The following is a 16,472-nucleotide window of genomic DNA, read 5'->3' on the forward strand; positions in this document are numbered from 1 at the left end:
TTGTGTCAAGTGTATACCTAGTAGAAGTGGACAGTGCAGAACGCAGGTCACTAGGGTACGAAAATAACAAACTTGGAACAGGGCGTGTTGCGTCATCGGCTTGCGCCAAGATGTTGGAGCAAGCGTCTGTTATACTTTCTTTAGTACAGCAGATGTCAGTAGAGAGCTGTGAATACATAACCTCTTGAGTTTAAGCAACTCAAGGAGCTTTCATATTTAAGGAAATAAATGAAGAATAATGAATAAGAGACATAGAGTTGGAATATATGATGATTGACTTTCATCTCCAAATTTAGTAATTTATTAATCTACAAAATTGGCCCCTATTGGATCGCGCTTTTACCTGGCGACTTCCGCCTGTGACGTAATTAACATCGCGAGAATATGTCAAACTCACGCGGAACCCTGTGCTGCGTTCAAGTCAACCGGAATCATTTGTTCATTGCAGAGAAACTTCCGATATTTTATTAACTGCCTTGATTAAAAGACGAAATAATGGTAGATACCTCAGGTCAGTGAACATAATGATTCCGATCCTGGGTCGGACATGGCATAGGCATCAGCGTTTACATTTGATATTTATACACGTGATAAGTTGTCCTTGATAACCAATTTGTTTGCTAAAGTTGTATTTTAGATAAAGATGAGAAAATGTATTTTCTCTGGGCTCTATCTTATCTAAGGAGACGTCAGAATTGCACAGGAACTTCATGCTCTGATAAAATATGCACGGAACAATTAATTAAAGCAATTGTACAGTTTTGTTCTGCATGTTGATTCCCTGTTTCGCTCATCTCAGATTAATATATTTATTTAGTAAATGTGCTGATATAGCGCATTCCAAAGTGAACATTTCAAATAAGTTCCCCAAACTACCCTCGATCAATTTCCCTTTTTTTATTTTTGCCATTTCTGTTGTTGTTTTCGTTTGACTTGCACGTCACACGTGACTCTGTTCAACTAGCAGTCGACTAGCACGCTCATTACGTCCCCGACGAAAAGACCGACGCGTGACGTCATCGACAAGGAGAGGTGTTCATGGTCCTCGGAGAGAGAGAACCCGCGCGCCCTGGCAACCTGATAAACCCAGGTAATGGCCATTGTTTCAACCTCTAATTCTCTCGCTTGTGTCGCGTCCGTCAACTGTGCCAGTGATCGGTGTGGAACACGGCGACGGCGGCGTAAAAAGCCTTAAATTGGGAAAGGGGAGACGTTGATAGCCGGCGCCCGTTGCGAGCGTTGACTTGCACGGCGGGCCTGCTTCGGTTGGCTAGGCTAGCTTATTAGCCAAACGCTAGCTGGCACTTGTCTACAAAAAGACACAATAACCGCACTTGACTTGTGTGTCCGTCTGACACCCCTTCCACTTAATAAACACCGTTAGCCCCCATTGTACCACCCGCAGCCCACCAAACGCTGTTACGAACGCCGTTCTCGGCGGCTAAGGGCTACTTGGCTCGTCGACTGTCTTGTGTTGTGGGAGACGGTGACGCCGTCACAGTGATGATGGCGCACGTTTACACTGTGGCAATTTGCTCAGAACAGAGCAGGTGAGGCAAAATGACGGTAGTCTTATTGTCATCTGTTAAACGGTCAAGATTGTGGATAGTCATGTCTACAAACGTGTTAGCAAGCCTGGTTTCACTTTGTGTTCGGACGTCCGTTACGAAACTGCTTCTAATCCATGCCCGATGGCCTAACATTAGGCTGGCCGACGATGGCGACTACTTAGCCGTTACCCATTAACCGAATCACTTCATGACTCCTTTACTTGACATGCGTGGCTAATAATGACAGAGTATAATGGACGAACCCAATCGAGTGTACTTATGTTACTGTGCAAGCAGCCCCCCGGCGCCCAGGCCCGTTACATGGCAGACTGTCCGTGCTCTATTCTTAGAAACAGCATTTCTTGAATTATACACACGTACTGTACTTTAATCTCTTTTATCTTTGCTGGAATAGCGCAATGTGGTGGTCCATAAATGTAAGCGCGCGGTTCTAGTAGACGCCACCACATTGGATTTGCATTGGTATGATGTCAATGTTCTTGACTGAAGACTTAATTTGAGAGAGTAAGGTGGTGGAATTTTAACAGTTTGTACATGCATGGATAATTGGCTGCTCAGATGTTCCATGACTCGGTGAGCATGTATGGCTGCCAACTGAACCGGTTCTGTTACATGATAGGACAAAAAGCAGCAGGTTGATTGAATTGTCAAATGTTTTGGAATGGATCGCATGGCACTTCAAAGTGCAGATGGACAATGACCCAAAGTACACTGCGAAAGAGTTTTTTTAGGCAAAGAACTGATTGTACATTTTCAAAATCTTTGTAAACATTTGTATGGTTTGATGGAGACCTCGAGCTGTGATCATTTTGTGTGCTTAGGACGTACTTTTCTTAGCTTTATGCCCCCCCCCCCCCAGCTCTCTGTTATGATGCTGTTTTTGGTTCTGCTCTCCAGTTGCCATGGAAACATTTTTGGCCTAGATATGAGTGACCTCTAGATGAAACGGAGAGTTTGTTCTGGGAACAAATGAGCCGGCCGGCCTAATCCATAACAGTCTTTTTTTTTGCGCTGCACCATTTTTGCGATAACAGCGGCTGTCGCCTGAAAATGACATCATCACACAGCTTGTGGATGTCACATGACCAAACCCAGTAAACAGTAAATAGGCCGTTCTTGTAATTATGGCTTTTCAACTGTTGGTGTGCGTTTCAACTTGCGTACGAATGACAACTAATCCAAACAGGACATTGAGTGGCTATCAGCTATAGCAAAGTCCGTTGCTCAAACGTTGATGGCGTGTGGCTCTTACTGAATGTTTGGCTTTCATCCCCACGTCCAAAGTTGTTTGTGTGTCCCTGTTGCACAACAAACAAGAAATTGCGTTGTCAAAAAAGCGCTTCCACTGGTGCTAATTTGTAGCATTGCGATTCAAACGTGCTCTTTTTGCATTGTATTGCACCAATAACTTTCCCAACCTCTGCATTTCCCATCTCCGCTCCAAAGTGGGTAATCATTTTCTTTAATCCTCGCTCTTGTTCTCTCTTCCGCACTTAATTACTGGTGTCGGTTCCGCGTCTCTCTGTGTTTTGATCCTAATCGTTCACATACCTGCCTTGTCACGTACAACACATGTGGCCTCAACTTTGATGACATTTTCTCCCACACGGTGGGTATGGGTATCCTTTAAGTGGTTTGGTTTGCCAAGAAGAGACCGAGTGGGGGTGGAGCACCATGAAGCGGACAGCAGCAAGGACAGGAAGGGGTGGGGTGTTAAAGGTGGAGGAGTCGGGCAGAGGGAGAGAGAGAGAGGCGAGCGAGCGAGGACCTCAAGCTATTGATGGGGAAACAGGGGAGGGGTGGAATGAACAAGCACGTATGGCAGCCAGAGGAAGGGAGGGGTGTGTGTGTGTGCGCGCGCGAGTGTGTGGGCCGAGGCTCCGGTGAATGAGGAAGCAGCCGAGCCATTTTTCCTCTTGAGAAACTGCACGCTGGTCCGTCCGTGCTAGAGAGGCAGCGAGCGAGCGAGCGAGGCGATCAAAGTCCTCCTCCCGGAGTCTCTCCGGGGTCCTCGCGAGGCCGGCCTTGCGTGCCTCCCCGCTCGCCGCTTGCTTTTCATTTCAGTTAGGGAGGCCCCGAAGAGGACACAATGGAGCGCAGAGCCTTTGGCAACTGGGCCGTTGTACTACTGAGAGGGGGATGGGGCAGAGAGAAGACCGGTTCACACAGCTAACGCAGCCTGCCGGCTGCCGCCTAGCCTGGCCTCTCCTCCGATCCCGACCCAGCTCTTCCCGTCTACCGGGCTATTTTTTTTCCTGGAACAGCCAACCCCCCACCACCCCTCCTCTCAAAACTCCACTTGGACTACGCAATGGATTTACCCATCATGTTTTGTGGGATTTTAGGATACGCACCATAGCCTCGAGTTTAAATCTGCGTTCTGGATGACAGAAAAGGAAAAACAAAGTTTCCTAATCGCTTTTTAACCCTTCTTTTGGGGATTGTGGCTTGTTTCCGTGCGCTGGAGTTGATCTAAATGGATTACAAGATGCATGCCAAGTCCAACGATTTGCTGGATTTCCAAAAACTGGATGCCCTTCTGGAAAAGATTGCACATTCAGTCTCGGTGAAAAGGTAAATTGTATTGAGCGGCAAACTTCTTCTCAGAACGGCTCTCTTTTTTTAGGAAGCTTACACCCAATTTGTTTTTGGTTTCTTTTTGAAACTTACATAAGAAATCAGTTCCAGGCAAAGCGTGTTATGCAGAAGACACGGACGGCAACATTGCAACAGCCCGAAGTCTCGGCGCTTGGGACTGTCATGTGGCGAGCGTGTATTGACATGGCCCGACAACCCCCTCTTGAGATATTTCTTACACTCTCATGTAGAGGACAGTTGTTTTTCCACATTTGATTTTATTTTTTGCCAGAAGCCATGAACCAACCTCCTGGTGTGAGAGGGTGTGTGTGTGGGGGGAAGGGGGATGGCGGCGGAGGAAGAAGGGGGATGTGTGTGATTCATGGAAGTTTGGCTGGCGGATCACGGCCAGCTGGAAGTTCACCATGAAAGGGCCTTCATTTTCTTTTGCTTGAGTCACGCTTGGCCCCATTTGAGGCTTATCGTGGCCTGACTCACGCAGACGCATTACTTCGCACGCCTTTGCATTGTCGGGACATCATCCAGTCATCCAAACGTTTTCTTGGTTGTTTTTTTAGTAGCTCTTTGAGATGGTTCATTTGCATACAAAACTAACATGACGCTGTCAGGCGGCGAAGCAGCTGTAATTCTTGGGTAGGAGCAAATGTTCCACTCCCCGAAATAAGGTGGGGGGTAGTGATACTGATACTGGTGGTGTAAATCCTTCCATATGCAAATTATGTCGAAGCTAAGATCTGGCATTTCACGGTTGCACCCGCTTTATCATTGTCCCGATGATTAATCACTTCATCATCGCTAATTCAATCCTTGTAATGACCTCACCTGTATTCCACTTATTGACCTAGTTAAGGAATGATTGATAGCCCCCCTCCCCATTTGTTCTCATTCAAACATCAGCTCCTTCCCCTCAGAGGTTGCAAAATAACCGCTCCGGGGGCCGTAACTGAACTTTTATTTCTAGAACACAAGGTGAGTTTGGATGTAAAAAAAATAACCCCGGGAGCGTCGGTTGAAAATATTAACATAACTGGAAGTGTCATTAATTCAACTTCCTCATACTTAGCACGAAGGCCAGTCCCATTACAAAGGTCAAAGGTCATATGCGTTAACCGAGATCAATAATAAATTGCTTTATCAGCATTCGTTTTAGTTAGAAGCAGCCCAGTTTCAGTTGTAGGAAAGCGGCAAATGCCTTTTGGGATCAGCGAGGATGCTCGGCGCCTGAGCGCTATTAATTATTTAAGCATTTACTTTTAGGCTTAACACTAGAGAGCTGTCTGACATCTTTACCTGCGCTTGACCCGACCCGAGCATGAATGATTCATCGAGACTTTGACGGGAGACATCTTGCCACGATGTTCTTTCCTCCGCAGTCGCTGTGAGGGCAAACACAAGAGCAGCACATTTCCTGTTGTGAGACAACCCCAGGAACTTAAAGCCCCTTCCGCTCTTTTCAACATTCCACAGCAGTCTGCAGTGATGTATGTCCAGGTCAAAGGTCAACTGGTCTTCCAGAACTCAAGGGGCAATGTAGGACATGCAAGTGGCAGGAAGTGGACTTTTTGATTGCCCTCACTTTAGTGCTTCTGCACACTTGATTAGTCTCACATGCCAACAACCGTTTCTGCTTCGGCCTTCACCATTAGGACTTTTAAAGAAATGCTAATTTGGTTTCTTTTTTCCGTAAACATTTTTCCCCCACTTTGAAATATGACTTCAACTCAGCACTCAGACTCCGCAGTGAGTGTGACGACTTGGCCGAGAGCTACTTGGTCCTTAGGCCGAGATTTGGGTTTTCTTATATCGTATGTAAGCAAAGCGAAACCTCAACGCATAAGGCGACTTTACTGCCCGGTGCGATTGTTAGTTTATCTTAGTAATCATCGTTTACAGTCTAGTTTCTTTAAATTATACGGGATGTTAAATGGTCATAAAAAGCCGACGTTTCCTGTTTGGATCTCCTCAAAATGTGTGGCTTTTCAAATTAAAACTAAACATGGATCTGCCAACACGCGAGTCATCCGATAGTCAAACACAATTTAGTATCGAATTGCGGCAGACGCCAGCGATACTATCACCGATACATTCATATAAATAAACGTCCCGTGTCCCTCAAGTGCACCGGTGTGGAAAATATTGTGAGCCGTTCTCCGAGTCAGGCTCCGCGACAGATGCCGGTAACCCTGCAGGAGGTTTAAGTTGACGCTCGTGCGTTTATTGCTGATGAATGCCTTCCGCGAGTTTGTTTGCACTTTTCATTGTGAAAGACTGTCGCGAGCGACGGCGGTTGTTGCTGATGTTAACGAGCGGCTGAGTACCATCTGGCAATATTTATTCGCACGATAAGAGTTTGGCGCGCCGAGCAATTGGTTGTGGCTACGGCTTTTTTTTTTTTTCTGTTTTACTTTGTCCTTGTGGAACTCTGTCGCCCCAAAGGAAACCTGAAGCACATTTCAAAGACTAGCAGGGACGACTGGATTTGTAATCGAGTACGCTGCCGAGCATTGCTCACCTTGCCCTTTTGCCCTACAGATGTTGTTTGCACACTCGCGCCACATTTGTTTAGTCACCCTATCCCGCAAGGATTCATCGGATTTAGCCGTTTGTTCGACGCTTGCGTAAGGCTGGCCGGCTCACTTTTGATGAATTTGTAAAGTTTTCCCCGCCTTCATCGGTTGATATTAATATCCTAACCCATGTATCATCCGGAGAACTGGTTTGATTTCAAGCAGACTCGTCGGTACAGAAACAAACCAGCTACAAACACATTACATAATGTTCAATTTGACCTGGAGCGACCCCTTAATGTGTTGAAATGCATGAGCGCAACGGCGGCCATTTTCCTCCCTTTTTAATGACTTTTGCACCTCTGGGCGTTTGCTGAAGTTTGGATTTACCACAAGCATGTTTGGTTAGTCTTTGATCTGTGTACGTACGACCTTTCGTGTACCGTGCCATACGAAGCACTCAACATGCGTTCTGAACTTTATCTAAGGAAAGACATTAAGAAAACATTTTGGGAAAAAATCAAGTAAACTTCAAATCATGAACGCTGCGTTCAGTTCTAGCTTTTATCATGTGTGACCTCAAGATAGTCAGATTCTCTGCTGTGTGTTTGAATGCCCCGAGGTGATCGAGCTCATGTCATGTGTTTGCACAAACTGCTTCCCTGTTCCCATTAAGTGACTCATCAAGAATGGGATTTGTCTCAGACAATACGGCTAATGTTGAAGCTTAAAGTCTTGTGGAAACAGCTTCCGCTTTAATCTTTTCATCTCGACGCTCCACTTTGACGTTGCTTTCGCCGATGAGCTAAAATCGGCTCTTTGAGTCGTGAATTGTACTGTAAACGCTAATTACATTTGTTAGCGGCAACATAAACGGAAATGCTGCCAAGAAAATGAACATCTGGCTTCTTTTCTCCGCCCGCCCCCCCTTTAGAGAGTCCGGCGAGGAGTGCAATGGGATCAGTGGTGCTCTGTCAGTGGAGTCTGTGCCGGGGCCAAGATTGAACTGGTGCACTGCCAACAGCGCTCCCCCTGCCCCCGCGCCGGGGCCCGAGCCCATGCCCAACCCCGTCAGGATGGGGGACGGCCTGGACGCAGCGCAGATGTCGAGCAGCAGTAGCAGTAGTGGCGGCGGCCAGGGGCATCCCCACAGCGTGGGCAACCCCCCGCCCCCGGAATACATCAACCTTGACAGGCCCAAACGCCAGACCAATCAGCTGCAGTACCTGCTCAAGGTGGTGGTCAAGTCCCTGTGGAAGCACCAGTTCGCCTGGCCCTTCCATTTACCGGTCGATTCTGTCAAACTCAATCTGCCCGTAAGTCATCTCTTTTTTTTCTTGTGCTACAAAATGGCGCCACGGCGAATATCCGGGTGATTATTGTGCCCTCGTTTGCTTGCTCGAGCCGGAAAGTAAACCTGATAAACTTTAACCGACGTCAATCATCACTTCAGCCTCACCAAACAAAATGCTTTTTGATGAACTTTCTGCAGAGATGATGTCACAAGGTCCTTACACGATTACTCACGGGTGTGACATAATTGAAAGGGGAACATCCACTGGAAAGTTTTTTTTCTCAAATGATGCATTTTGCAGGACTACTACACCATCATAAAAAGTCCGATGGACATGGGAACAATCAAGAAAAGGCTTGAAAACAGCTACTACTGGAATGCCCAAGAATGTATCCAAGACTTCAACAAGATGTTTACCAACTGCTACATGTACAATAAGGTACTGCAGCGGCGCTCATGATCCCTAACGACAAGTGAAGAAGTTGACCAGACTCGCCGTTTGTCTGCCATTGCAGCCTTCGGACGACATCGTCTTAATGGCCAAGGCGCTAGAGAAGGCTTTCCTCCAAAAGGTCGCCGACATGCCTCAGGAAGAAATTGAGATTGCAGTCATGACAGGGAAAGGCCGGGGCCGAGGTCGGAGAGATACCGGTACGTGTTTTTGAGTCGGCGTCACCGTCGCGTGTCGCTTTTCCTCAACTGTGTCTCTCTTCAGGTCTCAGCTTGAAACCCGGGGCGATCATCGACCCTTCGTCCACCACCCCTCAAACGCGAGGTCTGTCCAACCTCTCGGCGGTGGCTCAGAGCAGAGGACCGGTGCAGGGCCCGCCTTCACTACCTCCTCAGCCTTTAATGCAGGCCCTCCCGTCCCACGTTCCCCCGACGTTACCGGGCCACGCGGCGCCGCTCGGAGCGCCTTACGCTTTGGGCCAATTGGATTGCACTCTTCAACTTCCCATGATGACCTCTGTGCCTCCTCCTGTTCAGACCTCCCTTCCCCCAGTGTCCATCCAGAGCACCGCCCCCATGCTGCAAAACCCGATCACCATGACCAAAGTGAGTGTGCGATCGACGCCGGGAATCATTAACTTTCTTTTTTTTTAATCTCGCCGACATCAATGTTTTGCAACAGAGAGGGAGAAATAAATAAAATAAGTAAATAATAGCAGATGTTAGGCAAATTATACTCTATCTTATTTCCCAACTTGAGTTCAACACAAAATAGAAGATGAAAGAATGGCTTGTTTTCAATTTTTAAACAAAAAACAAAACATGACTCCTTTCCAGTTCAGCGGCAACACTGCCTCCTAGTGGACGGAGGAGAGGACAGCCATTTCCACCCAAACCTGTGTGCTTAATTTGAAAACTAATGCACCTTCAGTCACAAGCAGAATTCAAATTTGACCAATAATAAAAAGTTGAAATAAAAAAAAAAACATGAATACATCTGTGAATTTCCCTCTCCTGTCATTTTTCTCCAGCAAAGAAAGAGCCAGAAAAGAAAAGCGGACACCACAACACCCACCGCTAACGACCAGCTTAGCGAGTCCTCGCCGGCCGAGTCCAAGTCGGGCAAGACCCTGCCCAGGCGGGAGAGCACCCGCCCCACCAAACTGATCAAGAAAGAGGCGCCCGACTCGCAGCATCAAGTAGCCATGGGCCTGGGAATGAGCGGGCCCAGTAGCGGCCACAGCCCCGTCCCGCAAGATCAACTGGGCTATTGCTTAAGTCTGGTCCGGGAGATGTTGTCCAAGAAGCACACCATCTACGCCTGGCCCTTCTACAAACCCGTCGACGTGGCCGCGCTCGGCCTGCACGATTATCACGACATCATCAAACATCCCATGGACCTCAGCACCATTAAGGTGTGCCTGGCTTTTGACTAAGCGCTGCGTCACACATTCCAGGTCATTTCCTCAATTGTTTTTTTTGTTCTACGTAGGCCAAGCTGGAGAACAGGCAATACCGGGAGCCGCAGGAATTTGCTGCCGACGTGCGGTTAATGTTTTCCAACTGCTATAAATATAATCCGCCAGACCATGAGGTGGTGGCTATGGCACGCAAGCTGCAGGTAGGTTTTTGGGAAAGGTGTGGCAGTATTATTAAATGCTTCATATAATTGGTTCCAATGAAACGATTATCTTAGCAGCATGCTTGTAAAAGATTCTCATAATGGTTTTTCAAGGGAAATTGAATCGTCGCCAAGCCAACAGCTTGTAAAAATTTGTTTGAAACTCAAACAACAAAAGTATCATTTGTTTTGCGCCTTTTTTTTTTTCTTTCTAGGATGTGTTTGAGATGCGCTTTGCCAAGATGCCAGATGAGCCCGAGTCCAAGCCGCTCGCCTCCGTCCCGGCACCTCCGCTCCACCACCCCGCCCCGGTGAAACCCCAGCCTCCCATGGCCCGCGTCGCCTCCTCCTCCGACAGCTCCAGCGATTCCTCCTCCGAGTCCGAGTCTTCCACCGACGACTCTGAGGAGGAGCGAGCTCAGCGGCTGGCGGAGCTCCAGGAGCAGGTCAGCATCAAACGAGGACACTTTGGTTACACCGCCAGTCCTCGTTCGTGATAAGCACGCGCTCCCCTTGTCTCTGTGCAGCTGAAGGCCGTCCACGAGCAGCTGGCCGCTCTTTCCCAGCCTCAAGCCAGCAAACCAAAGAGAAAAGAGAAGGAGAAGAAGGAGAAGAAGAAAGAGAAACACAAGAAGAAAGTTGGCATGCCCAGCCTCGTCGAGGAGATCCAGGATGCCGCACCTGTTTCGCAGCTGTCGAAAAGGACCAAGACGAGTACAAATAACAATAAAGAGCTTCCCAAGAAGAAATCCAGGTGGGTTTATTTGAGTGTCGCTGCCTCCAGGGGGCGCTTTGAGAGGATTAATCATATGTATCTGCGTTGTGTTCATAGTAAAAAAGAGGCGATGAAAAACATCCAGCCCCCTAACCTTCCGCCCATCCTCGGCCTGGAAGACGACCCGGCGGGCTCGTCGGCCTCGTCGGAGAAATGCAAGCCCATGACGTACGAAGAGAAGAGGCAACTCAGTCTGGACATCAATAAGCTTCCCGGCGACAAACTGGGCCGCGTGGTCCACATCATCCAGTCGAGAGAGCCCTCGCTCAAGAACTCCAACCCCGACGAGATCGAGATTGACTTTGAGACGCTCAAGCCTTCCACGCTGCGAGAGCTGGAGCGATACGTGTCCACGTGCCTTCGCAAGAAAAAGAAGGGCGGAGGTCAGATTTGTTCTTTCCGTCCGTGTCTTATCACAGTGGTGTTTGGACATGGAGATTCACACGCGATTGTTTTGCAGCTGAGAAATCTCTGGAGTCTATGATTTCTTCCAAAAAGCCGGGATCTTCTTCAGACAGCAGCGGCTCCAGCTCCGATAGCGAAACCGAAGCTCCGGGTATGTGCCTTTGAGTTGGAATTGAACTTTCTTCAACAAACCTACAACTGAATTCCTCATTTTCATTTCAGGGATGATGAAAGCGCTAAAGAAGAAGGCCCAACCTGTGAAGGAGAGCAAGAAGACGCATTCGCACATGCCGGGCGCCCCCGTTCAGCTTGCGCTTCATCCGCAAGTGGCGGCTTTTCAGCCTCCGATGAAGCAGCATCAGCCCCCCCCTCCTCTGGACTACATGCCCCCTCCCGTAGCCGCCCTGGAGTCTTCCCAAATGCTGGAGAACAGCTTCGATCCCTTGCCGTCGTTCGGCCAGCCCCTCATGCATCTTTCCCACCATGCGGGAAACTCCTCGTCCTCCGCCCCACCTCAGCTCAGCGCCAACAGCGCCGGGCCGGTGTCCCCTGAGACGCACCCCTTCCTCAACCATCCCATTCTGCCCTCTCCAGGTAGGGTGACATGACACATTATGGACCTTGTATTTGGGAACACCCTGTCTGTCTGTTGACGCGATCTTTTTATTTCTTGTCTTTTAGCCTTGCACACTTCCATGCCTCAGCAGCCGTCTCGACCGAGTCACAAGGCAGCGCCTCTTCATCCCAAACTAGCCCAGCAGCAGCAGCAGCAGCCAGCGCCTCCCCAGCAGCAGCCAGTGTTGCAGCAGCAGCAGCCGACATTGCAGCAGCCTGCGTTGCAGCATCCCCCTCTCCAGCCCCAGTCGGCCCCTCCGCCGCATCAGCTTCCCCCGCAGATCCTCCACCCTCCTCAGCCCATGCATCAGCGGCCCCTGTCCCCGCCCACACTCACGCCGCAAGGCTTGCTGTCTTCCCAGCCTCCCCAGATGTTGCTGGAGGACGACGACGAGTCGGGCTCCTCGGCGCCCCTCAACCAAGTGCAATTGTACCTGCAGCAGTTCCAACAAGCCCGTCAGCCCCAGCAGTCTTTGCAGTCGCTCCAGGCGCAGGCTCGTCAGCAGCAGCAGCAGCAGCAAGTGGGACAACAGTCGTCTCTGCTCCAGTCAATCCAGAGCCAACCCCAACTCTCCTCCCAAGCCACGCTGCCCACTCCCCAGCTCCCGCTTCAGGTGCAGGCTCCGGTAGCCCTGCCGCATCAAGCCCCGTCCCAGCAGATGTCCCTCCACCAGAGTCGCCACCTGCCGCCGCAGCCTCAGCAGCAAGCGCCGCCGCCCCCACAGCAGCAGCAACAGCAGCAGCTGAACTATCAGCAGGTTTCCACGCTCATCGGTCAGCCTCAGGGGCCTTCACACAAGGTGGCCATGGCCACCGGCAACAAAGCACAGCAGATCATCCAGCCCCCGGAGCAGCTGTCCCCTCGGCCGCCCAAGCCGGACCTTTTCATCGGAGGTGAGCGCCGAGGCGGTAAACCAAACAATGCGAACACACCGGCTTAAGAAAGTTCTGATTTTTTTTGGGTGTGTGTGTTGACAGGTCACATGAGGGATAACCCATCCCCTCTAATGATGCATTCCCCGCAACTTCCTCAGTACCCGCCCGTGTCTCACCAGTCTCCGCCTCACAATATGCAGTCCAAAAAGGTGAGAACGACCTGCAGAAATTATTTGAACATTCTGAAGATGATTTCTTAGGGGCAGAATGTATATGATACATGATGTTATAAAGATGGCGCTTGTGCTTGCAATGCAGCCGAGGGTGCCCGGCAATCAAGTAGCGCTCAAAGACGACAAACTTCCCCCCTCACCCGTGATGAGAGGAGAGCCTTTCAACCCAGCCATGAGGCCCGAGCATCACAAGCATCTCGACAGCAAGCCCACTCAGCCGGGCCTCGGCCAACAGAGTAAGACTTGTTAACCCCCCCCCCCCCCCTCCTTTCCTTCAAAACTTGACCCATTTATTGAGCGAGGGCCTGCTCGTTTCGCTTAGATGTGAAGTCCTTGGACAGCTCTCGGCCTGTCATCCGCTCTTCTGAGCCCAGCATACCGCCACCCTCCCTGCAAGACAAGGAGAAGTTCAAGCAGGAGTCCAAGGCACCCTCTGCACCCAAAAAGGTACGTAACAGCTATTAAAAAATGAATAACAAATAGTGGGCCTTGGTGCCAGTTGTCCTCAAACGGTCAACTCACAAATCTTGCCTTATTCTGTTAGGATGTGAAACTGAAGAACATGGGCTCATGGGCCAGTCTTGCCCAGAAGTCCACATCGACGCCCATGTCTGCCGTCAAGTCATCGAGCGACAGCTTTGAGCAGTTCCGCCGGGCCGCCCGCGAGAAGGAGGAGCGGGAGAAGGCACTGAAAGCGCAAGCCGAGCAGGCGGAAAAAGACCGAATGCGCCGAGAGCAGGACAAACTTCGGCAAGTGAAGCGTTTTGAAAGCATTTGCCATCGCGAACAGACAAAGATGACATGAGCGCCCTCTAGTGGCTCATTTAATTACAACACTACAATTTGACGTCAGCAACAAACGGTGTTGAGTGAAATATCATCCAAATCTAAACAAGTTGTGATGGCGAATCTTTCAGAGGTCGAGATGATGACGACATCCTGGAGACGAGCAGGAGGGTGCACGAGGAACCGCGCAGGCGTCTGGAGCAGCAGCAGCAGCACATCCAAGTGCCCCCACAGCAGCCCGAGCCTCCGCCAGCTGTGATCCGAACGCCCCCCCAGCAGCTGCAGCCGCCGCCGCAGCAGCAGCCGCCACCGCAGCCCCCCACGCCGCCTCAGACCACCGCCGTCCAAAGCCCACTCGACCAACAGAGGGAGATGGCCCGCCGACGGGAGCAGGAGAGGAGGCGGCGAGAAGCGGTAAGAAAAACAATCTTTGTTGCATCTGTCTTCATTTTGGAATTTATTTTTTCCTCAAATAGTTCCAATTTTTAGCACTTGCAAGAAGTCTTTTCTCGTAATACGACGTCATTCTCATAACATTGCAACATTTTTTTGTCCCCAGATGGCAGCAACAATTGACATGAATTTCCAAAGTGACTTAATGGCGATCTTTGAGGAGAACATCTTCTGAGGAGATGAGGAATGGAAAGACAAGGAGAAGGAAAGGAAACAAACTGCAAACCAAGACCCCCCCTCCCTCCTGACACACACACAAAAAGAGGGGACAAGCAACTTTTTTAAAGAGGGACGTCACGTCATCCTTATCATCACCTCCCTTTGGGAAAAAGACGCCATGTTGGTACTCTTTGCCTTTTTTGCCTCCGCCATCTTGCGGGGGGGTGGAGGGGTGTAACGACAACAATAATTTGAACTCGAAGCTCTGATTCTTTACTGACACAAGACTGGAGCACGCTTGTTTCTGGAACTGAAGTGGACAACAAGATTTGCTCGTTTTTTTTTATGTTTGTTGTATGTGAACACATGAGATGAGCGGGGCGGGCGGGGGAGGGAGGGAGGGAGGGTGGGGGCTTCCACACTGTAAAACATGTCTATCTCTCAATAGAGAAGGTACACTTTGCCTTACACATCTCTCTCTTTAAGACCAGGAGGTTCTGTGGCCTGCACACACACACGCACACACACACACACATATACAGTTGAAAAATGACATTTACTACAAACAACTACGACATGTAGGAGCAGTCATTCTCTTAGTATCTACTGTAAAGAAGTATTTTCTTATACTACAATAACTCTTTATTTTGGAGCTTTTATTTTGACTTTACCGACACACTCCACACACAGACACACGCATCTCTATGCCAAACAACTTTTTATGCTCGGTCCTCGTCACGTCATAGGTAGCTAGATGAAAATTTTTAAAAAAATATATGCATTATCATAGCTCCAGCAAGTATTTAATTAACAGACAGTTGAAGTCATATTTTGAAATCACTGACAGGACACAGAGGTTGATATTCCAGAGCTTCAGCTATTATTATTACAATGGTGGTTTCACTACAGAACAAAAAGCTTGCAGCGCTTTCCTTGTACTCCATATCGGCAGTCACACTACTGGATTCACTCGGACACATTCTCTATTTTACAAGTTTAAAAAAAAGACTTAATAGGAGCCCATTTTTAGTTATTATTAGTGGACGTGACTTCTTTGGGATGACGTTGTCTCTCCTGGTGTTTGTTTTTCTCCAGTGCCTGTATTAATTTTATTATTATTATTACTATTGTATTGTAATTCTCCTTTCGCTTGTTACACTCGAAGGGGGCGGGGCTAGAGTGTAATATCTGAATAGGTGAGTTTGAGTGAATGTCATTATTTTTGTTTTTCCAACAAGTTTGTGTATAAAAGAGGAACACAAAAAGCGAAAAAAAAACGACGTTTTATATCTGACCCGACATTTGGGATTTTAAATGTGGCTGGACTTTGCTCTCGTTTTAGTCTCGGCGTAGACACATTTTGCTTTGGATTCTGCCCATGTGTGTTTGTGTACATTTGAGTGGCTGCGCGGTTGTGTGTGTTTATAACTTTTTTAAACATATTTGCGTTCTATTGAAAAGAATAAACAGTACTTCAGGAGAACATTTTTTGTGCTTAAGTCACCTTTTATTAATTCCCAATGAAGTCCACCGTATAAGAATATACCACGTCTGGCTTTGAAAGGATGAAAAAACTGAACTCGTTGGCTTTTGTTTTGCTCGCTCTCCTCATTTCACAACTGTCGTGCCATGTGTTCTATGGAGAATGTGCTGACTCAGCCCAAGAGTTTGCTTTATTCAGGTATTTTATTTTGTTACATGCGTTCATGCGATTTTTGGAGGGGTGGGTGGGCGAGGGGATTGTTCACAATGTCCTCAATTTATTGTTTGCTTTTATGTGAGTGGTCTATCGAGATCTCTTGATTCAGTCTGTTCTGATCATTAAATAAACTCATCTCTTTTTTTTATAGAAAACAATAAAAACAAAGTAAACAAAAATCTGTCTTGTGCTTGCTATACATGGTCATTTTTAAGCCTAATATACAGTAATCTCTCGTTTATCGCGGATAATTGGTTCCAAAAACCACCCGCGATAGGTGAAATCCGCAAAGTACGGTCACCAACAAGAAGTACTGGGCAGGCTAACGAGTTAGCGGAAATATGCTAGTTCGCGATCCTGCTAACACGCAAAAACGGACTTCTAAAGGAACGTAAACGAACATTTGGAGCAATACTACATTGTCTTAAAG

General features: G+C 48.5%; 1 protein-coding gene across 2 annotated transcripts; it reads left to right on the plus strand.

Moving 5' to 3' along the window:
- Positions 1-959: 959 nt before the first annotated feature.
- brd4 (bromodomain containing 4) lies at positions 960-15,826 on the plus strand. Of its 2 annotated transcripts, none has more exons than XM_049745390.1 (19): positions 960-1,090; positions 7,611-7,992; positions 8,272-8,409; positions 8,486-8,621; positions 8,686-9,026; positions 9,452-9,835; positions 9,913-10,041; positions 10,257-10,487; positions 10,569-10,795; positions 10,874-11,199; positions 11,277-11,372; positions 11,444-11,815; positions 11,903-12,730; positions 12,815-12,921; positions 13,031-13,181; positions 13,268-13,392; positions 13,490-13,695; positions 13,863-14,145; positions 14,291-15,826. In XM_049745390.1, the coding sequence occupies exons 2-19, from the start codon at positions 7,735-7,737 to the stop codon at positions 14,357-14,359; spliced, it is 4,407 nt and encodes a 1,468-aa protein (XP_049601347.1). In that variant the 5' UTR covers positions 960-1,090; positions 7,611-7,734; the 3' UTR covers positions 14,360-15,826. The 2 variants fall into 2 exon arrangements, with proteins under 2 accessions (XP_049601347.1, XP_049601346.1); XM_049745389.2 differs by lacking the exon at positions 960-1,090 and adding an exon at positions 3,463-4,145.
- Positions 15,827-16,472: the final 646 nt, after the last annotated feature.

This window comes from Syngnathus scovelli, chromosome 16, assembly GCF_024217435.2.
Source record: "Syngnathus scovelli strain Florida chromosome 16, RoL_Ssco_1.2, whole genome shotgun sequence".
Lineage (NCBI taxonomy): Eukaryota > Metazoa > Chordata > Actinopteri > Syngnathiformes > Syngnathidae > Syngnathus > Syngnathus scovelli.